At 35.5% G+C, this 27,218-nt stretch overlaps 1 protein-coding gene across 1 annotated transcript in view; it reads left to right on the top strand.

The window, feature by feature from the left end:
- Positions 1-26,402, top strand: part of Gtf2a1l (general transcription factor IIA subunit 1 like) — a 61,363-nt gene extending 34,961 nt beyond the window's left edge. The window contains exons 8-10 of the mRNA XM_078027906.1: positions 7,071-7,328; positions 8,001-8,090; positions 26,151-26,402. Coding sequence (XP_077884032.1) covers positions 7,071-7,328; positions 8,001-8,090; positions 26,151-26,258 — 456 coding nt within the window. The 3' untranslated portion in view covers positions 26,259-26,402. The remainder of the gene's footprint in view (positions 1-7,070; positions 7,329-8,000; positions 8,091-26,150) is intronic.
- Positions 26,403-27,218: the final 816 nt, after the last annotated feature.

Here is a 27,218-nt window from a genome sequence, read left to right as displayed (position 1 = left end):
ACAGGAATACCTTTGATTTATGTGTGTTGATTTTATATCCTGCCACTTTGCTGAATTCATTTATTAACTCTAGTAGTTTCTTTGTAGACCCTTTTGTGTCTGTTAGATATAGTATCATATCAGCCGCAAATAGTGATAATTTAAGTTCTTCTTTTCCTGTTTTTATGTCTTTAATTTCTTTTGTCTGTCTAATTGCTCTGGCTAGTATTTCAAGAACTATGTTGAATAGAAGTGGTGAGAGAGGGCATCCCTGTCTTGTTCCAGATTTTAGAGGGAATGCCTTCAGTTTTTCTCCGTTCAGAATAATGCTAGCCTGAGGCTTAGCATATATAGCTTTTACAATGTTGAGGTAAGATCCTGTAATCCCTAGTTTTTCTAGTATTTTGAACATAAAGGGATGTTGAACTTTGTCGAATACTTTTTCTGCATCTATGGAGATGATCATATGGTTCTTATCTTTAAGTCTATTGATGTGGTGAATAACATTTATTGATTTCCATATATTGAACCAGCCTTGCATCCCAGGGATGAATCCTACTTGATCATGGTGCACTATTTTTTTGATATGCTTTTTTATTTGATTCGCCAGGAATTTATTGATAATTTTTGTATCTATGTTCATTAGAGATATTGATCTGTAGTTTTCTTTCTTTGAAGTGTCTTTGTCTGGTTTCAGGATCAGGGTGATGTTGGTCTCATAGAATGAATTTGGAAGATCTCCTTGTTTTTCTATTTCTTGAAATAACTTGAAAAGTATTGATATGAATTCTTCTTTGAAGGTTTTGTAAAACTCTGCTATATATCCATCCCATCCAGGGCTTTTCTTGATTGGTAGTCTTTTGATGGCTTCTTCTATTTCCTCCTGTGTTATTGGTCTGTTTAAATTGTGTGTATCTTCCTGACTCAATCTGGGCAAATCATATGACTTAAGAAATTTATCGCTATCTTCACTACCTTCTATTTTATTGGAATATAGGGTTTCAAAATAATTTCTAATTATCTTCTGTATTTCTGTAGTGTCCGTTGTGATATTGCCTTTTTCATCCCGTATGTTAGTAATTTGAGTTCTCTCTCTTCTTCTCTTCGTTAGCATGGCTAAGGGTCTGTCGATCTTATTTATTTTTTCAAAAACCAACTTTTAGTTTTATCAATTTTTTCAATGTTTTTTTTTTGTTTCAATTTCGTTGATTTCCACTCTGATTTTAATTATTTCTTGCCTTCTTGCCTTCTACTACTTTTGCTGTTGTTTTGCTCTTCCTTTTCTAGGGTTTTGAGATGAAGTGTGAGTTCATTTATTTGTTGTTTTTTTTCTTTTATTGAGGAATGAACTCCAGGCAATGAATTTCCCTCTTAAAACTGCTTTCATTGTGTCCCATAGATTCCGATATGTTGTGTCTATATTTTCATTTATCTCTAAGAATTTTTTGATTTCCTCCTTTATGTCTTCTGTAACCCATTGATCATTCAGTAACATATTGTTCATTTTCCAGGTGATGCAGGATTTTTCCTTCCTTCTTTTATCATTGATTTCCAGTTTCATTCCATTATGATCAGATAAGATGCATGGTATTATCTCCACACCTCTATATTTACCAAGAGTTGCCCTATGGCATAATATATGGTCTATCTTTGAGAAGGATCCATGTGCTGCTGAGAAGAATGTGTATCCACTTGATGATGGTTGATATATTCTGTATATATCGGTTAAGTCTAGGTTATTAATTGTGTTATTGAGTTCTATAGTTTCTTTATTCAGCTTTTGTCTGGTGGATCTGTCCAATGGAGAGAGCAGTGTGTTGAAGTCACCGATAATTATTGTGTTGTGGTCTATTTGACTCTTGAACTTGAGGAGAGTTTGTTTTATGAACGTTGCAGTGCCATTGTTTGGTGCATAAATATTTATAATTGTTATGTCTTGTTGGTGGATGGTTCCTTTTAACAGTATATAGTGGCCTTCTTTATCTCTTTTGATTAACTTAGGTTTGAAGTTGATTTTATTTGATATGAGTGTGGCCACTCCTGCTTGCTTCTGAGGACCATGTGAGTGGTATGATTTTTCCCAGCTTTTTACTTTCAACCTGTGTATGTCTTTCCCTATCATATGAGTCTCCTGAAGGCAGCATATTTTTTTTTTTAATCCAGGATACTAGCTTTTGTCTCTTGATTGGTGAATTTAAGCCATTAACTTTTAAAGTTACTATTGATATATTGTTTGTACTTTCAGTCATGCTTATTTATTTATTTATTTTAATATGGCTCGTTTTTTCTTTTTGGTTATATTTTTTGTTCTTCCCTTTACTGAGTTACCTCCCAGTGTTAATTTTGGGTGCTGTTTTTCAATTCCTCTTCTTGTAGTGTTTTGCTCAAAATGCCTTGCAGTGCTGGTTTTCTGGCTGCGAACTCTTTTAACTTTTGTTTATCATGAAATATTTTAATTTCATTGTCAAATCTGAAGCTTAATTTTGCTGGGTACAGTATTCTTGGTTGGAATCCATTATTTTTCAGCGTTTGAAATACGTTGTTCCATGATCTTCTTGCTTTCAACGCCTGTGATGAAAAATCAGCCGTTAATCTAATTGGTTTACCCCTGAATGTAATCTGCTTTCTTTCTCTCATAGCTTTTAATATTCTCTCCTTTTTCTGTATGTTGGTCATCTTCATAATTATGTGTCTTGTAGTTGGTCTATTATGGTTTTGTATGTTTGGGGTCTTGTAGGCTTCCAGGGTTTGGCAATCCATTCCATCTTTCATATCTGGGAAGTTTTCTAGGATTATTTCATTCAATAGATTGTTCATTCCTTTGGTTTGAATCTCTATACCTTCTTCTATCCCGATGACTCTCAAGTTTGTTTTTTTAATAACATCCCATATCTCTTGGATAGATTGCTTGTGATTTCTTAGTATCCTTTCTGTGTTGACTATATTCTTTTCAAGTTGATACACTTTTTCTTCATTATCTGATGTTCTGACTTCTATTTGATCTAGTCTATTTGTAATATTCTCGTTTGAGTTTTTAATTTGCTTTATGGTTTCCTGCATTTCTAGGATTACTGTTTGATTTTTTCTTTAAATCTCTATCTCCTGGTATAGCTCATTCTTTGCCATTTGAATTTGCCTATTTAATTCGTTTTCAAAGTATACTTTCATTGTTTGGACTTGCTGTCTAATGTCTTCTCTAAGATTCCGCTCCATCTGAGTTAGGTATGCCTTGAGTTCTTTCTCTGTCCATTTTTCTGAAGCCTCTGGGTTCTCCTGTGAATTTAAGTTGTCCTGCATTTTTTGTAATCCTTTTTTCCCTTGTTTTTTCATGGTGCTCACGTTGCTTTCGAACTCTGTTTGACTGCTGTGTTTCTGTTTTCTTCTTTAAATTTGTTTTGGTTTTTATAGTTCCAATATCTCTCCTTTGTGTTGGGAGACAATGTTTAGAGATGTTGGATTTAATTGTGATTTAAGGTAAATTCATTAGTTTCATTAGAGGCCTACAGAATTTGATGGCATGTATAGAATTGAGGTTTGAACTTAGGATTTTATGTTGAGTTCGGGCGCTTTGATGGTATGGAGGTTAGTATATGTTAGCTTCTTTGTGGGGTTGCTCAAATGCAGGCGGATATTAACAAGAGAATAGACAGGAGTACTTGGGGGTAGTTAAGGGCTTAGGCGGACTATGGACCACTTCGTAGTATTCATCTACTTGCATTTAGTAAGTTGTACGTAATCTGGGTGGTCATGCTTAAGAGGAAAGATGGGGAAAAGGTAAGAAAGCAAACCAAGAAAGAGAGAGGGAGAGAGGAAAGAAAGAGAAAAGAATAGAAAAGAAAAGGAAATGATAATAAAAATAATAATAAAATGCAGTAAAATAAAAATTACATTTAAAAAAATAATAGTATAATTGTGGAAAAGAAAAAAATTAAGACTAAAAAAAAATTAAAAAAAAAATTAAAAGAAAAAAGGGACACTGTTAGGCTTCTATTTTCTTCGCTTCCAGTAGGTGGTGCTGTGCCTTCTGGGCCAAGATTTTGCCCTCCGGCTGTAGGAAACAATCCGTGTGAGGTCGCTCCCTCCTCCCCCCACTGGTGTCTCTCAAAACCTGTTAGCTTAGGTTTATTCCTGGTTTCTAGTCCCCTGGCTTCTCTTGTCAGCCAGGCCTTCCCCAGTGTGATACCTCTTAGCAGTTCAAACTACACTCTGTGCCTACAGTTTCCTGGAAGTGGAGCGTGGCTTTTGGGAACCGGCACCTTATTGTTTTGATTCCCTCCGCTAGCCTCTCCTCCTAGAGCTGGCGAAACAGGTTTCCTTTTAGCTGCTGGTGGGAGGGAGGAGTTGGAAGTCAGGTGCCTTTACCTTTCCCCCACTCCTCTACTCAAGCTCACTCTGTTAATCACACCCCCGGAAAGCCAGGGAGAGATTTTATGAGATTTCCCCGCTGTATGGGAGATAGACTAAATGTCACAGACCTGTTCTATTGCTGAGTGAGCTGCGATCAGTCGAAAACTGGCGATGGTGACGTCAGCTCTCCAAGATGGTGGCCGCTGGCTTTCTCGGTGGTCTGACTGGTATGGAGGACAGAACTGGACCGCTTCCTTCCCCGTCTCAAACCCAGAATTCAGCCTGGAGCACAGTGAGGGCACAGCTGGCAGGAGTCTGCAGAATCAGCAGCGCGTTGCTGCATTGCTAGCTCGCCGTTTCTGGCACTCGCCGCAGTCTCTAGCAGCGGGGCGAGTCACTGAATAAGCAGCTTGAATCTCCGGGCGGAGAAATCACTCGCGGTGGAGCCCCGGTAACTTATCCTTGGGCGATGGAAATCCTTCCTCTAGGTTTCGGTGTACCCCAAATTTGCTGGAAATTCCTAACAAGATAGCTTTTGGCTGTTCTAACTCGTCGTTCACCCGCGCAGTGACACGGGACACGACGGTGATGCACTCCATTCGCTGCCATCTTCCGAGTCCCCCCTCTAGCTTTTTCGTATTGTTAGTGTTTTGGTGGCAATTTTTTTAGCTTTTACATCATAGGCAGCAGTGGAATCCCCAAGAATTTTCTAAATTATTTTTGTATATAATAAAAATTATTTCTATAATTTGGATTTATTTTCATTTTTGAGCACATAGCCATTCACTTTTGCATAAGTATGATAGTCCTTATTCCATCTGTGAAGATCTTTTTTCAGTGCAAACTAGTTAATTATGTGTTTTATTTTTGGACCTTTATTTTATTTATTTATTTATATACAGTACTGATATTCGAACCCAGTACTTCACACATGCTAGGCAAGCACTCTACCACTGAGCCAAACCCCAGTTTTTTAATCTTATTTTTTCTATGTGAGATTATTTGTTGGGGGTTCTTTGAGAGATTCATTGTAGGGAATATTCTTATGGGTATGAGTCCCAGAAGGACATTTATCCACTCAAGATAATAAAGATATATCTTAAAAAGGTGCATTGAGATATTGCCCATAGTATCACCCGTACCTCACAAATGTAGGGGTAGAAAGAAAACCCATTTATTTGAAACTTAGTAAAGCTTCTTGAGCTCTGTTGGGAGCCTTCTTTAGTTTCAGTGACCTTATAGATTTCCAAGACTTCTGAGGCTGATATAATGAAGTCCATTTGGGTGCTGAGAGCCAAGCTTTACATGTCCTTGAGCTCCACTTCTGTACCCCATCCTTTGAGTTAAACTAACCCATTATATTTGCAATATGTGCATCTACTTGTGTTTGTTTCCAAAACAACCAGCAGTGCTCTAAACTCCATGGTAGCACCTGGAACTTTTACCAAGTTTTCATGAGATCTCTGAAGTCATCAAAAAGGTTAAGTTCTGTGGTGCTTATAATCATATGAAATAGCCCCTGTCCTTAGCTTGAAATTTGGTTGGTCTCTATTCTGTCTATGACAAACCAACAGGAGAGCAGCATGTAGGGCAGTTCTCTACAATCAAATTTGGGATTTAACTCCATTGCACACCTTTCTAGCTTTTTGATCTTGGCACGTATTTCATCTCTCAGTGTGTGTGGCAATTAGGTTAAGTGAGAAAATGCCTATAAAATATTTTACAAATGTTTATCTGTTAGCTCTGATTGGTGAAGGTAGTGATAAAAAGAGTAGCTATGTGAGCATAGGAGATTACTAAATTTCCTTTACATTTTTTCTAATTTGAAATCTTTGTAGTTGTAGTAAAAATATATATAACATAAACTTTGCCATATTTAAGTGTATAATTCAGTGGTATTAAGTACATTCACAACATTGTACAACCATCGTCACTATCCATTTCTAGAACACTTTCATCATCTCAAACAAAGTCTTTTTGTTAAATTATAATTTACTTCCTCCTAGGCCTAGTAACCTTTCTGTCTTTTTGAATTTGCTGGCTTTAGCTTATTCTAGGTATCTCATATTAAGTGGAATAATGTGATATTTATTCTTCTGTGTTCAACTTACTTCATTGGTATAATCCTTTGTATTTTTAGTTATGTATTAAACATGCTGTCATTTGTTCTCTACTTCAGTAATTGTTTAGAATCAAGTATAATAATTAAAAGCCAATAGGTACTATGTTAATTTAAGGTAATATGTTAATAAAAACTGGTAAAGATTATATGAAAGTAGTGAATTCATTTGTTGCTTATGTATGATTATAAATAGGTTTACTTAATTTATAATTTAAAAACTATTCTTATGTTACATGTACATATATGTTTTATAGAAATGCTAGAGGTATTCTGGAATTCAAATCTGGAGGGAGAGTCATTTTATAAAGCAGAAATATGATTGAACCCAGAGATATTTTTACCACTGAGCTACATCCCCAGCCCTTTTAAGTTTTTAAATTTGAGTCAGGCTCTCACTAAATTGATTAGGGCCTCACTGAGTTGCTGAGGCTGGTCTTGAACCTGTGATCCACCTGCCTCAGCCTCTTGAGTCACTGGAATACAGGTGTGCACCACTATGACCAGGCAGAAATATATTTTAAGTGACCACTTGTAGAATACTTGCCAAAGTAAGTTAAAATTCTGATGCATTGTTTTATACATCATATTTGACTTGAAGAACTTTATTTCTTTCTCTTTTTAGAATTCTAATTCTCAGATGGATTTAAACACTCAGGTATCTGATGATGATATTAATGAAATAATTCAAATAGATGGGACTGGTGATACATCATCCAATGAAGAAATAGAAAGTATAAGGGATGTAAATGAGAATGAATTTATAGGGATTATTGATGCAGGAGATCTAAAGGTGCTTGAAGAAGCTGGCAGTATATCAAATGAAGATTCACCTGCAAACAGTAGTGATGATGAAGATGCTCAAATAGATGTTGTGGAAGAGGTGAGGATCACTTTTGAGCTCAGACTTTCTTTATTAACTTACAACATTTGTGCTTCAGTATACTTGGGAACCAAGATAAATTACAATATTTCCTGAGTTTTTGCGCTTTAAAATGAGACTTATTTGTATGTTGGGACTTAAACTTTTAACCTTAAACTGTAATTTAGATTAGTAATAAGTGTTTAGGAATTGTCTTATGTATTTGTTGCTCTTTATTAGAGGTAGTGGAAGGTTTAGGGGATGGAAGTGGAGGTTAAGAAGGTAGCCTGTGTAGAAGTATATAGTACAAGTTCTAATTCTAATAAGTACACATCTGGGTGGAATATGGTAATTAAGGAGTACATAGGTATTAGGTATCAGTTGTGGTAGATTTACATATATATCATATAACACTAAATCTTATCTGCCTTATTTAATAGTCCCGGTCCTGTGCATCTTATTACTATCCTTATTGTATTAATGAGAAAATTGAGATATGGGGAGTTTTAGTAACTTGCATAAGATCAGTCATATGATTATTAAGTAGCCAAGCAGGGATTAAAACTCAGCTGTTTGACTTTAAAGTATAATATAATTCTGCCTCTCTAAGCTCTCCATTTCTATATGTTTCTCTATCTTTAAAAAATTTGAAGCATCATGAAATTTCTTAATGTGATCATCTTTCATCTTTAGGATCCTTTAAATTCTGGAGATGATGTTAGTGAGCAGGATGTGCCAGACCTGTTTGACACAGATAATGTAATTGTCTGTCAGTATGATAAGGTACTGTATTCACCTTTTGGACTTTGAGTTTATTAATTGCATTTGGAATAGGAAGATTTTTTGAATGATGGGAAACATTATGGTGAGTTATAGTTAACTGTTTAATGAATTGCAAAACAGCTATTTAATTCTGTCAAGTTTTTGATGGTGCATTTTGGGGCTAGTACTGTGCTGTATGGATGCTGAAGTACTAAAAAAAAAGCAATAGTCCTTGTCTTAAGGAGGTGACAGTCTTATTGAAACAAGGTATATCTTAGGGAATAATAGAATAACACACAATAAGATGGCAGGCAAACCAAAAGCTAAAATATGTGACAGGTAAACCAAATGCTAAGACGAGTGTTACATAAATCAAATGAGATATGTGGCAGACTATGAGTCCTAAAAGTGGCTAGGAAATACAAGAAATCATTTGCAGTTTGAGTTCTCCACAAATCCTTCATGGATGACATGGAGCTTTGAAATGGGGTTTGAATGATTTATAGGATGCAGGTTAATATAGAGGGTAGGCATTCAAAGTAGAATATCCTGAGAAAGGCCAAGAAATGAATAGTTGTAGTATGTACAAGGGACAGTGAAGAGACAACTTTGGCTCTAGTAAGTGTTCTTTTATTGGATATACAGTGAATGAAGCTGGACTGGAAGACAGAGTAGGGAGCATGTTGAAATATTCTGAATGCTAGGTGGAGAAGTCTAAACTTGGTCTGAAGAAATTAGCCTTTTGAAAAGGCTATTGAAAAAATTGTAATCCTGTGAATCCCTATAAAATAAAGAAAGAATTTAGAAAATGGCAATATTTAATGATTTGGAAAAGGCTAATAGGAAGAAAAACAGGGATAGTATAGATATTAAGTAATAGAAGTTCAGATTAAGTAAAAGTAAGATTAAGTAAAAAGACAGAAAATCTAGAGATTATGATAGAATCAGTGGGACTTTGTGTTAGATGAAGGTGTCTATCAGGTTTTAAGCTGAGGAAATAAGTTAGTAACAGTTTTTCTTAAAAAAACAGTTGTGATTGTTATGTAACAGAATGGTAAGTTTTTGTCCTTAATTCATGAATATTTCTGTTTTTTAAAACTTGAGATATCATTAGTATACTGTAAATTTTACCTGTTTAGTATATAGTTCAGTGTTTTAAAAATATGTTCATGGATATGTACAACCATTAGCTTAGTCAATTTGAAAACCTTTCTGTATCTTCAGAAGACTTCTTAAAACTTTACGTCTTACTCTAATATCTACCTGTTGCCCCCACCTTACCCCTTAGGCTGGGGGGAACCACTGATCTACTTTGTTTCTATGAATTTTCCTGTTCTGGCATTTCATATGAAAGAATCATGTAACATGCAGTATTTTTTTTGACAGATTTCTTTTGCTTACTATGATGTTTTCAAGATTCATTCATATTGTAACATGTATCAAGACTCATTCATTTTTATTACTGATCAATAGTCTATTGAATGTATATACCACATTTTGTTTTTTAATCTACCAGTGGACCTTGGGCTTTTTGTTATTCAGCTTTTTGTCATTGTGATTAAAATACCTGACAAGAACAACTTAGAAGAGTAAAGATTCATTTTTGCTCACAATTTTAGAGGTTTAGTCCATGGTTGGCTGTCTCCAAGACTGAAATATCATGGCAGAAGGTTATGGTGGAGGAAAGCTTCCCAGCTTATGGTGGCTGGGAAGGAGAGGGGTGGTGGTAGAGAGAGAAAGGGGTGGGGGAGAAAAAGAGAGAGAAAGAGGAGAGAAGCTGGTCAGAGACAGATATATTCCCCAAGGCTGCATTTTTGGAGACATCACAGATCTAAACCATAATATCCTTCCCAAAGCTTGTGCCCATCTCACAAGGCAAAATACATTCATTCTATCTACAAGAGTCCCTATAGTCTTAATAGTTCCAGCACTGCTTAGAAGTCCAAGTCCAAAGTCTCCTTTGAGACTCAAGGCAGATCCTGTGAATCCCTATAAAAATAAAGAAAGAAAATTAAGTTACATGCTTCCAATATATAATGGCACAAAATAAACATCTGCACTCCAAAAGGGAGGAAAAGGAACATATAAAGAAGGGACAAATAGGACCAAAGCAAGACTGGAACCCAACTAGGCACATATTAAGTCCTGTAGCTCCATGTCCAGCATCCAGGGCACGTGGTGGTGAGATATGGGAAGCCCTACCTCCATAGGCTCGATGGTTGCACCTATATAGCCTCTCTCTTGGGCTGGCTCTGCTTCCGGCCTTCAGCTTTCCCTCTGCTAGCAGTCCCCATTTCTGGTATCTCTTGATTCCTGGGGTCTCCACAGAAGCTTGAGCTTTACTCTCTCTGCTCCCTGGTTGTCATGAGCTGAGCGGCTTTTTTCAGCCATGATTTTTCTGTCTTGAAGCCAGCCAACTATGGACTGAGAACATTGAAATCATGAGCTAAAAAAACTTTTCCTCTTCCAAATTGTTCTTGTCAGGTGTTTGGGTAACAGTGATAAAAAGCTAACATAGTTGTTTTCCACTGTATAGGGAAAAAAGTAATCTCTTTTCCTCATCCACCACTAGGATCATAGCTAAGACCCTATAATAATAGAGAAAAGTGTACACATTGATTTTAGATAAGTTTTACATGGCACAGGAACCTTTAGAAACGAAGACACAAAGATACAGGGAAAAGTATTTTTCTGGAGAATTGTGCAGAAGTGTGATTGGAGGAAATAGGGGTATGATATTGTAATTAATGGAGAGGAATTTTGTAAGGCCTGTTTGTTCAGATTCTTCTCTGTGCCCCTGTGTCTTCAGAGATGAATTAGTTTCTCCTGGGTGTAGGGAGAGCAACTCTGGCTTAAGTGTTTTATAAAATATTCAGAAGAAGGTTAGAGAATTCTTTTATGGCCTGCTTAAGGGAAGAAGGGCAAGAGAAATGTCAGAGAGACTTTCTTGTTTTGACTGTTTTCTCAGATGACAAGGTGCCATATTTGGGGTTAGGATGTCTTGAACCCCATCACCACCTTTTGGATATTATGAGTAATGCTGCTATAAACATTAATGCACAAGTTTTTGTGTAGGTATGTATTTTTATCTGACTTGACACCAAGGAGTTGATTTTCTGGGTCACATAGTAATGGTTTATGGAACTACCAGGCTGTTTTCTAAAACAGCTATACTATTTTACATTCTTACCAGCAACATTTGAGGGTTTCAATATCTCTACATCCTTGCTAACACTTGTTATCTGACTTCAAGAACCTAGTCATCCAAGTGAGTATGAGATGGTATATTATTGCAGTTGGATTTTCATTGCCTTGATATCTAATAGATATTTTAATGTTTTTTTTTCTTTTTGGTACTAGGGATTGAACCCAGAGGTGCTTTATCACTGAGCCATACCCCCAACTCTATTTATTTTTCATTTTGAGGCAGGATCTTATTAAGTTGCTTAGGGCCTTGCTACATTGTTGAGGCTACCCTCAAACTTGCCATCCTCCTGGCCCAGCCTCCTGTGTTGCTGGGATTACATGCATGTGCCACTATACCTGGCCTATTTTTTTTTAAAAAAATCACAATTAGAATATACTTAAAGGAAACAAAGGATACCCTTTGTTGTGAATTTATTTTTAAAAATCATTTTCTATAAAAATGATAACCACTTTCTTATCTATAACATTTTATATAGATAGAAAATTTAGAATTTAGGCTGGGCACAGTTGCACATACCTGTAATCCCAGCGGCTTGGGAGGCTGAGGCAGGAGGATTGCAAATTCAAAGTCAGCTTCAGCAACAGTGAGACACTAAGCAACTCAGTGAGACCCTATCTCTAAATAAAATACAAAATAGGGCTGGGGATGTGGCTCAGTGGTTGAGTGCCCCTGAGTTGAATCCCCAGTACCAGTCCCCCTCACCCAAAAAAGGCAATTTAAATGCTTGTAAATATAATTTAAGAGGGAGTAGGAATAGAAAAGGGACAGTTCTTAGTTTGAAACTTCTTTTAGTTTCTTATAAACATTGTATTGACTTGTACAAAGAAAAGATTTTAAGGTATCTAATTATATATACATTCTTTAAAGTCTCAAAAAATTTCTAGAACGTTATGAATATAGTGTTCTTTGCTACATTGTTGAAGAGAGTTTATAATTAATTACATAGTGCATTGTATTTTTCAAAGCATTTACCCATACTTTGTGTCTTGCTTCTACTCCTTGTGGAGTAGATTGAGGTGATATTAGTTGTATTAATAAATCTAGTTGTCTGAGAGTACTCTCTGATTAGTGAATATTTTAAGAACATTAATAGAAACCAGGGCATTGGGGAGCCATTGAAATATTTTTTAAAGGGAGTAATGAAGTCAGAAAATAGTAGCAAAAAGAATGTATCTATAAAGTCAAAATAGAGTGGAAAATATTGTTATAGTGAATTTTTATGAGGGAAAACTTGCCAGTTCTTGCCATGGGTTGATTTGCTTAGAATAGTATTGAATGGAATGAAACTCAAGTAAATTAAAAGAATCCTCAGTAGTCTTTTTTTTTAAATATTGATTTTATTTTTTTAAATACACAGCAATGGAATACATTACAATTCTTATTACACATATAGAGCACAGTCTTTCATATCTTTGTATATAAAGTATGTTCATGCCAATTCATTTTTTATACATGTACTTTGTTTTTTTTGCATTACAATTCTTATTACACTTATATACCGCAATTTTTCATATCTCTGTTTGTATATAAAATAGGTTGACACCCAATTCATGTCTTCATACATGTACTTTGGATAATGATGTCCATCACATTCCACCATCCTTGCTAATCCCCTGCCTCCTCCCTTGCCCTCCTTCTCCTCTTCCCTATCTATAATTCATCTTTTCCTCCCATGTTCCCCCTCCCTACCCCACTATGAATCAGCCTCCTTATATCAAGAAAACATTCGGCATTTGTTTTTTTGGGATCGACTAACTTCACTTAGCATTATCTTCTCCAATGCCATCCACTTACCTGCAAATGCCACGATTTTATTCTCTTTTATTGCTGAGTAAAATTCCATTGTGTATATATAGTCTTTAAAGCTTTACTGGTTCAGAGTGTTTTAAAGGCCAATAGCATCTGTTTCCCTGGGAGAGTATTACAAATACAGAACTCTGCGGACCACTCCAGAGTCCTGGATCAGAATGTGCATTTTTTAAAAAAACCATTTAGAAATATTTTTTAGTTATAGATGGATACAATATCTTTATTTTTATGTGGTGCTGAGGATCGAACTCAGTGCTTCACATGTGTCAGGCAGGCACTCTACCACTGAGCTACAGCCCTAGCCCCAGAATGTGCCTTTTTAATAAGACTTTCAGGTGATTTGCAACCCCTTAAACTTGGAGAAGTGCTATTTTTTTAAAGTGGTTTATTTTGATTTGATTAACAGATGGAATTTACCTTTTAAACTGTATAGTTTAACTCTTGGAAGAAAGTTTGAAAATTTTAACATGCGCAATGAAAAGGGGATAAATAAAGGCATTGGTCTATATACTGGGTGAGAATTAGTGATTCTAGAGACCTAGAAAATGTCTAAGATTAATATAAAAACAGACATTACTATTGCTGCATATATATATGTGACTGTATGACCAATATGATTCTGCAACCTGTACACTCAGAAAAATGAGAAATTATACCTCATCTGATTCAAATGTATGATATGTCAAGATCATTGAACTGTCATGTGTAACTAATTAAAACAAATAAAAAAATAAAAAATATATAAAGGTTAAAGTAATAAGGATAATACAGGAAACATTAATGGTGAAATGAAACATTTTAATAGGAATGAGAGTATTCTGTGCTATAAATAGGACACTTTATAAAGGAATGTGAAATCATTTGAATAGCCTATATCTTCATCTAACAGGTTAGTAAACTTTTTTATAGTGGCTTTGTCCTTTAGATGTTAGCACAGTGATTAATTGTAATGTATATAGTACAGTCTCTCAAATGTATATTTGTTTTGGTGTTTAAATAGTGCATACACTTGGTTAAAAGTCAAAACACAATAAAAAGGTATACAATAAGGTCTGATTCTCACTTCTTCACTATTTGTGTTTCCTTCTAGTAGCTCTTCTGATTCTGACTTGACTGCAAATAAGTAACTAGTTATATTAGTTTTTAAATATATTTATAGAGCTTATTTAGTGTAAGTACAAAAAGTAGCACAGACAATACTGCATTCTGCACCTTTGCTTTCTACTATTGACAGTGTCTCAGTCTTTTTTACATAAGGAGGTTTTCTTCATGCTAATATTTTAAGAGTCATATAATATTCCATTTTAGGGTTATTAAAATTTAATTAATTCCTTACTGATGAATATTTATGTTTTAGTCTTTTGCTTGGAATTACTATATAGATAAGACATTTCACATGTATGTAAACATACCTATTACATAAATGTACAGAAATAGGATAACTAGGTCAAAGACAAATGTATTTGGTTAGCTATTGCCACAGTGCTCGCCAAGGGGATGTTTCAGTTTATATTTCCAAAATAGTGTTTGAGAGTGATGTTTTTCCTGCACATTGCCAATAGAATGTGATAAAGAAATTTGGATCTTTATTGCTATGAAAAGTGAAAATGATATGTTGGTGGAATTTTTAACTTTCTATGTGTTTAAGGGCCATTTATATTTAGTTTTTGTGACCTTCTTATTCTTAACTTTTGTCTTTTTAATATATGTGCTGCTGAAATGAGTACACTTCTGTCTTTTTCTTTTTTTTCCTGGTACTGGGGATTGAACCCAGGGGCATTTAACTATTGAGCTACATCCCCAGCCTTTTAAATTTTTTTAAATTTTATTTTGAGAACAGGACCTCTTTAAGTTGCTTAGGGTCTCACTAAGTTTCTGAGGCTGGCTTCAAACTTGGAATCCTGCCTCAACCTCTTAGTCCCTGGGATTATAGGCATGTGGCACCATACCCAGCAACTTTTTAAACCATTAAAATATTGGTTTTCTACTCAGTGATTTCTAAGAGTTCTATATCATGTTGAGAGATGTTATTAGCTTTTTGTTATACATGGAAGTAATTTTTCCTTAATCATTTGCTCTCATTGCTTTTTCTTATGTGTAGATGTTAAATTTGTCAGTCTTTAATTTTGTGGCTTCTAAATTTTGAGTCACGAGAACTTCTTTCTTACCTCAGGATTTTAAAGGATTCACTCATGTTTTCTTCTAGTATTTATTTGATTTCTTTTTTAATATTCAAGTCTTGATCCATTTAGTATATGTGTTGATGTATAAAGTAACATGGTTTTAACTTTTTTTAACACTTGATTTTTCTAACATTTATTGAAAAGACTGTTTTGTCCATACTGATAAGATTCCTTTATCACCTAATAAATTTTGATATGTATTTGGATTTAGTTAATTTTCTATTTTGTTCTATTGGTTTATCTATCTTTAGTCTTGTATTACATTGAGATTTTTAAATATCCGGTAGGTAAGTAATTGTTTATTGATATGTTTTTTTCCTGGGTATAATTGTCTATTTTTCAGCATTAACTCAGAATTAACTTGACCAGTTCAAAATAAAACCTAATCGTTACTTTCAATGAGATAACATTAAATCACAAAATCTGATATTTTAATGATGTTGGGGAGAAATGGGTTGCAATTTTAGATAGAGTTTCTAGGGACAGCCTTACTGAAAATATAATAGGCTAGGGATCAGAAAGAGGTAAGAGAGTGAATTGTTAAGGTATTTGGGTAAAAATATTTCCAACAGAGGGAACAAATGTAAAAGTCCTGAGGTAGGAATACCTTTGTGTTCTAGGAACAGAAAGGAGTCTAGAATGGTAAGGGAGGGGAAATGAGAGATTTTGCATCCATTGTAAAAACTTTAATTTTTGGATGGGAAGCATTGGAGAGTTTTGAGCTGAGAAATGATATTAAATTACATTTTTAGGAGAACCCCTCAGGCTACCACATTCATATTAGACTAAAAAGTGGGGATGCAAGGGTAAAAATGGAGAAACTAGTTACAAGTTTATGTATTGTCTAGGCAAAGAAAATAGAGGCTTAAACAAGTGTGATAGTATTGGAGGTGGTAGAAGTAGCTGAAATACAAATATCCTTTGTAGGTAGAGCTAACATGCACTGGTAGATCTGGGAATGGGGTATGACTAGGAGGCATAAAGAATGTTGAAGAATTTTTTTTTTTAACCTGGCCATTTCCCAATGAGATGGAGGAAGACTTGGGGAGAAAAAGTTATTCTAGTTTTAAATTTGCTTCAGGTGTCCACTTGACATTTAGGAGATGTGGAATTAATTGAATGAGAATCAGGACTTAAGGGAATAAGTATGAGCTAGAGATATAAATTTTGTCATCAACATATAGATGGTGTTTAAAGTCATGAGATTAGTATTACCAAGAATGAATATAAGCAGAAACAAGGGTTCTGGTGTACTCTAAAATTGAGAAGTAAGAGAGATATTGGAGGGATCAGTAAAGGAAACTAAGGAGTGGTCAGAGTTATGATGTTGGGGAGTTAGATGAAAAACCAGAATGTTCTAGAAACCAAGTGAGAACAATTCAAAGAAGAGAGTATTGAATGCTGCCAATAAATCAAATATTTTTTCTTTATTTTTTATTGGTTGTTTAAAACATTTCAAAGCTCTTGACATATCATATTTCATACATTAGATTCAAGTGGGTTATGAACTCCCATTTTTACCCCAATTACAGATTGCAGAATCACATCGGTTACACATCCACATTTTTACATAATGCCATATTAGTAACTGTTGTATTCTGCTACCTTTCCTATCCTCTACTATCCCCCCTCCCCTCCCCTCCCATCTTCTCTCTCTACCCCATCTACTGTAATTAATTTCTCTCCTTGTTTTTTTTCCATTCCCCTCACAACCTCTTATATGTAATTTTGTGTAACAATGAGGGTTTCCTTCCATTTCCATGCAATTTCCCTTTTCTCTCCCTTTCTCTCCCACCTCATGTCTCTGTTTAATGTTAATCTTTTCCTCCTGCTCTTCCTCCCTGCTTTGTTCTTAGTTGCTCTCATTATATCAAAGAAGACATTTGGCATTTGTTTTTTAGGGATTGGCTAGCTTCACTTAGCATAATCTGGTCTAATGCCATCCATTTCCCTGCAAATTCCATGATTTTGTCATTTTTTAGTGCTGTGCAATACTCCATTGTGTAAAATGCCACATTATTTTTTATCCATTCATCTATTGAAGGACATCTGGGTTGGTTCCACAGTCTAGCTATTGTGAATTGTGTTGCTATGAACATGGATGTGGCAGTATCCCTGTAGTACGCTCTTTTAAGGTCTTCAGGGAATAGTCTGAGAATGGCAATAGCTGGGTTAAATGGTGGTTCTATTCCCAGCTTTCCCAGGAATCTCCATACTGCTTTCCAAATTGGCCGCACCAATTTGCAGTCCCACCAGCAATGTACAAGTGTACCCTTTTCCCCACATCCTCGCCAGCACTTGTTGTTGTTTGACTTCATAATGGCTGCCAATCTTACTGGAGTGGGATGGTATCTTAGGGTGGTTTTGATTTGCATTTCTCTGACTGTTAGAGATGGTGAGCATTTTTTCATGTACTTGTTGATTGATTGTATGTCTTCCTCTGAGAAGTGTCTGTTCAGGTCCTTGGCCCATTTGTTGATTGGGTTATTTGTTATCTTATTGTCTAATTTTTTGAGTTCTTTGTATACTCTGGATATTAGGGCTCCAGATATCTGAAGTGTGAGGAGTAAAAATTTGCTCCCATGATGTAGGCTCCCTATTTACCTCTCTTATTGTTTCTCTTGCTGAGAAAAAACTTTTCAGTTTAAGTAAGTCCCATTTGTTGATTCTTGTTATTAACTCTTGTGCTATGGGTATCCTATTAAGGAATTTGGAGCCTGACCCCACAATATGTAGATCGGAGCCAACTTTTTCTTCTATCAGATGCAGAGTCTCTGATTTGATATCAAGTTCCTTGATCCATTTTGAGTTAACATTTGTGCATGGCGAGAGGAGGGGATTCAGTTTCATTTTGTTGCATATGGATTTCCAGTTTTCCCAGCACCATTTGTTGAAGATGCTATCCTTCCTCCATTGCATGCTTTTAGCCCCTTTATCAAATATAAGATAGTTGTAACTTTGTGGATTAGTGTCTGTGTCCTCTATTCTGTACCATTGGTCCACCTGCCTGTTGTGGTACCAGTACCATGCTGTTTTTGTTACTATTGCTCTGTAATATAGTTTGAAATCTGGTATCGCTATACCACCTGATTCACACTTCCTGCTTAGAGTTGCTTTTGCTATTCTGGGTCTTTTATTTTTCCATATGAATTTCATGATTGCTTTATCTATTTCTACAAGAAATGCCCTTGGGACTTTGATTGGCATTGCATTAAACCTATAGAGAACTTTTGGTAATATTGCCATTTTGATGATGTTAGTTCTGCCTATCCATGAACAGGGTATATTTTTCCATCTTCTAAGGTCTTCTTCTATTTCTCTCTTTAGGGTTCTGTAGTTTTCATTGTATAAATCTTTCACCTCTTTGTTAGGTTGATTCCCAAGTATTTTATTTTTTTTGAGGATATTGTGAATGGGGTGTTTTTCCTCATTTCCGTTTCAGAAGTTTTGTCGCTGATATACAGAAATGCCTTTGATTTATGCGTGCTGATTTTATATCCTGCCACTTTGCTGAATTCATTTATTAGCTCTAGTAGTTTCTTTGTAGACCCTTTTGGGTCTTCTAGGTATAGGATCATATCATCCGCAAATAGTGATAATTTAAGTTCTTTTCCTATTTTTATGTCTTTAATTTCTTTTGTCTGTCTAATTGCTCTGTCCAGTGTTTTGAGAACTATATTGAATAGAAGTGGTGATAGAGGGCATCCCTGTCTTGTTCCAGATTTTAGAGGGAATGCCTTCAATTTTTCTCCATTCAGAATGATGCTAGCCTGAGGCTTAGCATAGATAACTTTTACAATGTTGAGGTAAGTTCCTGTTATCCCTAGTTTTTCTAAAGTTTTGAACATAAAGGGATGCTGTTCTTTGTCGAATACTTTTTCTGCGTCGATCGAGATGATCATATGGTTCTTATCTTTAAGTCTATTGATGTGGTGAGTAACATTTATTGATTTCCGTATATTGAACCAGCCTTGCATCCCAGGGATGAATCCTATTGATCATGGTGCACAATTTTTTTTGATGTGTTTTTGTATCCGATTCGCCAGAATTTTATTGAGGATTTTTGCATCTAGGTTCATTAGAGATATTGGTCTGTAGTTTTCTTTCTTTGAGGTGTCTTTGTCTGGTTTCAGAATCAGGGTGATGTTGGCCTCATAGAATGAATTTGGAAGAGCTCCGTCTTTTTCTATTTCCTGAAATAACTTGAAAAGTATTGGTTTTAATTCTTTAAAGGTTTTGTACAACTTCGCGGTATACCCATCCGGTCCTGGGCTTTTCTTGGTTGGTAGTCTTTTGATTGCTTCTTGTATTTCATCCATTGATATTGGTCTGTTCAGATTGTGTGTATCCTCCTGATTAAGTCTGGGCAAATCATATGACTTAAGAAATTTATTGATGTCTTCACTATCTTCTATTTTATTGGAATATAGGTTTTCAAAATAATTCCTAACTATCTTCTGTATTTCTGTAGTATCTGTTGTGATGTTGCCTTTTTCATCCTGTATGTTAGTAATTTGAGTTCTCTCTCTTCTTCTCTTCGTTAGCATGGCTAAGGGTCTGTTGATCTTATTTATTTTTTCGAAGAACCAACTTTTAGTTTCGTCAATTTTTTCAATAGTTTCTTTTGTTTCCATTTCATTGATTTCCGCTCTGATTTTAATTATTTCTTGCCTTCTGCTACATTTGCTGTTGTTTTGCTCTTCCTTTTCTAGGGTTTTGAGATGAAGTGTGAACTCATTTATTTGTTGGTTTTTTCTTTTTTTTTAGGAATGACCTCCAGGCAATGAATTTCCCTCTTAAAACTGCTTTCATTGTTTCCCATAGATTCTGATATGTTGTGTCTGTATTTTCATTTATCTCTAAGAATTTTTTGATTTCCTCCTTTATGTCTTCTGTAACCCATTGATCATTCAGTAACATATTGTTCATTTTCCATGTGATGTAGGATTTTTCCTTCCTTCTTTTATCATTGATTTCCAGTTTCATTCCATTATTATCAGATAAAATGCATGGTATTATCTCCACCCCTTTATATTTACTGAGGGTTGCCCTATGGCATAATATATGGTCTATCTTTGAGAAGGATCCATGTGCTGCTGAGAAAAAAGTATATCCACTTGATGATGGTTGATATATTCTATATATGTCAGTTAAGTCTAGGTTATTAATTGTGATATTGAGTTCTATAGTTTCTTTATTCAACTTTTGTTTGGAGTATCTGTCCAATGGTGAGAGAGGTGTATTGAAGTCACCCATAATTATTGTGTTGTGGTCTATTTGATTCTTGAACTTGAGGAGAATTTGTTTTATGAATGTCGCAGCACCATTATTTGGTGCATAAATATTGATAATTGTTATGTCTTGTTGGTGAATGGTTCCTTTTAACAGTATATAGTGGCCTTCTTTATCCCTTTTGATTAACTTAGTCTTGAAGTCAATTTTATTCGATATGAGGATGGCCACCCCTGCTTGCTTACGAGGACCATGTGTGTGGTATATTTTTTCACAACCTTTCACCTTCAGCCTGTGCATGTCTTTTCCAATCAGATGTGTCTCCTGGAGACAGCATATTGTTGGATTTGTTTTTTAAATCCATGTTACCAGCCTATGTCGCTTTATTGGGGAGTTTAAGCCAATAACATTTAGAGTTACTATTGATATATGGTTTGTACTTCCAGCCATGTTTGATTATTTATCTTTTTTTAAAAATTTAGTTTGTTTCTCCATGATTAGCTTTCCCTCCGCCCTCTGTCTTTACTGAGGCACTTCCCACTGATGGTTTTGGTTATTGTTTTTCATTTCTTCCTCATGTAGTGTTTTGTTCAAGATGCTTTGCAGTGCTGGTTTTCTGGCTGCAAATTCTTTTAACTTTTGTTTATCATGAAAGATTTTTATTTCGTTGTCATACCTGAAGCTTAATTTTGCTGGATACAAAATTCTTGGTTGGCATCCATTGTCTTTCAGTGTTTGAAATACGTTGTTCCAGGATCTTCTCGCTTTCAGTATCTGTGATGAAAAATCTGTCGTTAACCTTATTGGTTTACCCCTGAATGTTATCTGCCTCCTTTATCTTGTAGCTTTTAATATTTTCTCTTTGTTCTGTTTATTGGATATCTTCATAACAATGTGTTTTGGCATTGGTCTACTGTGATTTTGTATTCTCAGTGTCCTGTATGCAGCTACAATTTGTATATCCGTTTCCTTTTTTTTATTGCTGGAAAGTTTTCTATAATTATTTCATTCAGCAGGTTGCTCATTCCCTTGGTTTGAACCTCTATACCTTCCTCTAAACCGATGACTCTTAAGTTTGGTTTGTTTATGTTATCCCATATCTCTTGGATGTTTTTCTCGTGATTTTTTACCAGCCTTTCTGATTTGGCTAGGATCTTTTCAAGATGATGTATTTTGTCTTCATTATCTGACGTTCTGGCTTCTACTTGCTCCACTCTGTTAGTGATACTCTCATTTGAGTTTTTAATTTGGTTTATAGTTTCCTTCATTTCTAGAATTATTGTTTTTTTTATAATCTCTATCTCCTGATAAAGATGCTTAATTTCTTCTTTTATCTGTTTATGTAATTCATTTTCAATGTGTTCTTTCACTGTTTCAATTTGCTATCTCATATCCTCTTTAAGGTTCCATTCCATCTGTCTAAGGTATTCCTTGAGTTCTTTATTTGGCCATTTTTCTGATGCCTCTAGGTCCTCCTGAATATTTAGGCTGTCTTGCATTGTTTGTACTCCTTTTCTTCCTTGCTTTTTCATGCTGCTCATGTTACTTCTTGTTCTGTTTGACTGCTGAGTTACTGATTACTCCTATAAATTTATTTGATGCTTGGGAGGAAAGGTATTAGAAGGGAAAGGAAGAAGTCACTAAAGAGAATGAGAGTAAGCAGGTAGAATTCAAGGAAGGGGGGAATAAGGAAATTGAAAAGAAATGAAAAGACAAAAGAAAAAAAATAGAAAATAAAAAAGAAAAAAAATTTTAAAAAAATTAAAAAATAAAAATAAAAATTAAAAAATAAGAAAAAAAACTAAAAAAAATTTATAAAACAACAAAAAAATGAAAATGAAAAAAAAACCCCAATAAAAAAATAAATAAATGCAGTCTTAGAGTTTGATTAACTTCTTTTCCAGTAGGTGGAGCTGTGCCCAGCGGGCCAAGCCTCTCCTCTCAATACACGTGAACCAATCACTGTGCAGCAGCTCCTCCTCCCAGACTGGGCGAGTCTCCAATCCTGAGTGCCTAGGACCTTCTCTTGTGTCTAGTAACTTCCCCACTTTTCCTCAAGCCAGGCCCTGCTCACCAGTGACGCTCACCACAATACTGGCTACACGCCAGGTCTGCTGCTCCCGGGAGCCCTATTTTCATGAACGACTGGGCACATTCTCCCTGTTTGCCATTCCCTCAGACCCTAAGTTTGTAGAGCTTGGGGCTGAGAACCCTCAGCGAATTTTGCTTGCCCTCTGGTAGCCACGCCCCTGGTAGCTGGTGCAAGAGACCTCAGTTGTCAGCACTGGTGGGAGTGGTAGCCGGGAGTTCCCCGCCACGGGTCCTGCACCACTCTTGATTCCCTCAGTCTGGCTATTGTGCTCACGGGAGAGCTGGGAGGGGCCCTTAAGGCTTCCCCGCTGTGTGGTGAGGGAACGCTAGGGGTTTACACACCTGTTGCCGCTGGTTTCAATGAAGTTATCTCCGCCGCCGCATTCTGGTGACATCAGTTCTCTGCCATGTTGGTATCCCATGCAAATGGCGACAGTTCATTTCCTTTGGCGGATGACCAATGCAATGGGTGGGTCCTGACTGGCTCTCCCAAGCCCCGTTTCAATCCTGTGGCCACTGCCTATGAAGGCTTGGTTGGTATTAACCTCCACAGGTTCAGAAGGGCCGACCAGTTGTTTCAGCGGGATCGTTTAGTGCTGAGTCACAGCAGTTTGTCTGTGAGACACAGGCGAATGGGAGCTTGAATTCAGCCGTTTCGGGCTCGGTGTGTGTTCTGAGAGGCCCAGACTGTTCGCCCCAGATCCACTTCAGCTCAGCATTGCCTAGTGATCCTGAGCAAACAGCACTTAAACGGTTTACGACTCCCTATGCCCGCACAGCTGAAGAGGTCAGAGACTTGATCTCTCCGTGCCTGCCGCCATGTTGGATCAATATTTCTTCTTTGTTCCTATTTATTTTATTTCTTTGATTTATGTGGTTAATAGGCTTTTCCTCTGTGTCTTCTTTTGTTTATATGCATGAAGACTATAGATTTCGGTGTGCTAATTTATCCAACTGAGTTCCTATTTAGTATTTTTTCATTGATTATCTTGGAGTTTTGACATACATCTGCAAATTTATTAAATTTTTCTAGTTTTTATATCTCTATTTTATCTAATTGCATTGGTTAATATCAATTGTAGTTTACACTTGTCTGTATTAGCTAGTACCTATAAAGTGTTTAAAAGTTGAATAGTGGTAGATAATCTTGTGTATGTCCTGACTTTCATGGAAATACTTTTAGGGTTTTCCCAGCTGTATGTGTATAGGACAAAAAACAAATGATTCATTTTTTTTGGATTAAAAATACCTAAATACATGAGTATTATCAAATGTATTTTCAATATCACTGGAAATGATAATGATTTGTCACAAGTAATATATTTTTTTTAGATTAATAAATACGTAATTTAAACTATATTGAAATTGTAGGACAAAAGGGAGTCACTTGATAAATCTTCCCATTGCTGCAACTGTTCTTCTAATTCTGGTTATATTTTCTCACCTGTGCTGAATTCAGGATTCTGTTGTCTCTGTTGTATTTCAAAGGGATTTTAAAGATGTGCAAGTGAAAATTTGGGAATCAAACTCAGAAAAAAAGTTTACATTATTAGGTCATTTTAAACATAAACAGGGATTTATCCTTTGCATTTTCTTTTACTTCACAAAATGCACAAGAATACCAGTCACAATATCTGTCTATTCCTAGACTTGATTATTTATAGTCAGACAACGAGGTTTAAATATTACCTTTGATCTCAGATCATATATTTTCTGAATAGTTACTTGTACAAAGTTACTTGTACCTTTACAAAGAGGTAGCAATTATTTTATGGTTTCTTACCTCTCAAAGTAGTATGATTTCTTATCATTTTATTTTACCTGTATCTAGGCTGATTTATTAAATCTGAATAACAGCTGACAGAATCAAACAGATTTTAGGATGTATCTTCTGTCTGTGGTTGGTGCTTTATTGTGACTTTCTTTTTCACACTGAAACATAACTTTTTCATTTTTGATAATATTAGCTACCTCCTCCCTGTTTATACCTTTGCAGACATGTTGGACTCTTTTGGTGTTCTTGAACAGTTCAGGCATGTCCCTTGTCAGCACCTTTCTCTCCTGTGCCTTTTGCCTGGAGTGACCTTGAGTCAATACTTGTCTGGCCTTATCCCTTGCGTTCCTCAAGTTGTTGCTTAAGTATCACCTTAAATGTGAAGCCTATTCTGACTAGCCTTTTTAAGATTGTAATTCTACCTCTACATTTGTGCTTTGGTTCCTTTTATTTTTTGTAGTGCACATCACCTTTTAATATTCTATATAATTTACTTACGGATTAGATTTCTGTCCCCTTTCTATTAAAATGTGAACTCTTCAAAGGCAGGATTTTTTCCCCCTGTATTTTCCGTATATATTATGTATATGTATGTTTTTACAGATATAGTATATGAAATCATGTATAGTAGGCCTTCCATCTCTGCAGTTTCATTCTCTGTTTAATCAACTGTGAATTGAAAATATTTTAAAAATTGCATCTTTACCAAACATTTGCAGACCTTTCCCCCATCTTTAATCCCTAAACAATACAGTATAATTACTACTTAAGAATATTTATATTGTATTAGGTATGCAAATAATCTGGAGATCTACTCCTGAAGATGAGGACAGAACTCCTTGGAAATTGGTGCTAGAAGCTTTTAATTCTCGGATACAAAGGAGTCTTGTATGCGTGGACTCCCTTCCACTTTAACATGGAGGTGCTGTCTGTACCTTTTAAAAAGAATTTGGGAGCTAAGCACTCTGCATCTTCAGAACTGCTTCTTTTCCTCTTCCCTGTTTTGCCTTCTGGGTTTGGACCTACCTTAATAGCTTTTGCTGCTTGCTCTTTTGTTTCAAATTCCACAAAGGCAAATCCCTTTGGATCTCCAGTAGATTTATAATGTGGTATACTTATATAAACCACATTGCCACATTTCCCAAATACTCTTTCAATACAGCTGTGATTAACATTTTGGGGAAGTAACTCCTGTGATAATAAAAGTAATGCAAAGCCTAAGGTTTTCAAATTCTATACCTTATTCGTGCTAGTAAGTTTGTAACCTTAACATAAAAAAAAGTCTAGAGATGATTTAAAACACATAGAAGGATATGCATAGGTTATATGTGTGTGCTATATATAAATATATGTAAACATGTCAGTATATGTAAACACACATACATGCAAGCGCGCGCGCGCGCGCACACACACACACACACACACACACACACCATTTTTCATAAGGAATTCAAGCATCCACAGGTTTTCATATCTGGGGGGGCTATGGAACCAATACCTCAGGATACAATGATATTGAGGGATGACTGTATATATGATATAGATACAGTATCTCTAGTACCTTATTTTATATGTTAGAACTGGTTGTATTTTCAGTACCTCAAACAGTATTTGACATTATAGAAATTCAAATATCTATTGAATTAGTGAATAAACTATCTTGAGGGGGTCTTACTTTTAAAAAATTCCTATTTAGTGTTAGAATAAATCTGTTTACTATTTCAAAGAAATGTAAATGATTTTTTAACTTACAAAATTAATTTAGATTATTTTTCTCCCTCCAGATTCATCGAAGCAAGAACAAGTGGAAATTCTTTTTGAAAGATGGTGTTATGTGTTTTGGAGGGAGAGACTATGTATTTGCAAAAGCCATTGGTGATGCAGAGTGGTAAACTTTCTGAGCTCAGTTCATCAGTTTTGTAAACATCACAATATTACATATTGTGAAACTTCCTGTTATTTTAAATATAGTCCATCAAGAGCTGATCAAATTTTAATTCACTATATGGAATTTAATAAACTTCTAATTCAGATGCAGATGCAAATATGCAATTTTATATTTATTTTGCTTTGTTTTAAAGTGCCCCCCTATTATCTATACTGTTATGTCTTATTTCTTTTTTTTAATACCTTTATTTTATTTAGTGCTTTTTTTTTTTTAATGTAGTGCTGTGGATGGAACTCAATGCCTCACACGTCCTAGGCAAGCACTCTACCACTGAGCTATAACCACGGCCCTGTCGTGTTTTTCTTTTTTCTTTTTTTGTAGTTGTAGATGACAGATTATTTTCTTTATTTTTATGTGGTGCTGAGGATCAAACTCAGTGTCTCACACTTGTTAGGCAAGCGCTCTGCCACTGAGCTACAGCCCCAGCCCCCTTGTCATATTTCTTTTTTTGAAGTAAAATTTAAATCAGATTCCAGTTCCCTTTCATATAAAATCAATATCAATTGTTAGATTGGAGTAGTTTACTTTCTACTCTTTTTGTTTTCTTCTTCCTAGGCCCACCTGGTCACTTTGTATTTTCTCTAGGCAAACCTTATTGTAAATTAAGCCCTAGGTTAATTGACAAGATATCCTACCCAGGAACTAGGATTTAAAATTTCACTTTGCTTCAGTGATTTTTTTAAATAGTACATTGTAAGTACTATTGTATCAGTCTTCTTTATGTAGCACATTGTATTATTAGGGAAAAAAAGTCACAGTAGTCCCACTTGTGTCTCTGCATGTCTTCATGCCCCTCATCTTTTAAAAATGAAAAAAAAATCAATTTAAAATTAGGCTTGCCACAAAACAAAGTCCAATAATAAATATCCTTGCATGGTAATATAACTGGTGATAATTTTGGTAG

The sequence above is a fragment of the Ictidomys tridecemlineatus genome, chromosome 12, assembly GCF_052094955.1.
Source record: "Ictidomys tridecemlineatus isolate mIctTri1 chromosome 12, mIctTri1.hap1, whole genome shotgun sequence".
In the NCBI taxonomy this organism is placed as follows: Eukaryota; Metazoa; Chordata; class Mammalia; order Rodentia; family Sciuridae; genus Ictidomys; species Ictidomys tridecemlineatus.
This window is presented reverse-complemented; position numbering and strand designations above follow the sequence as displayed.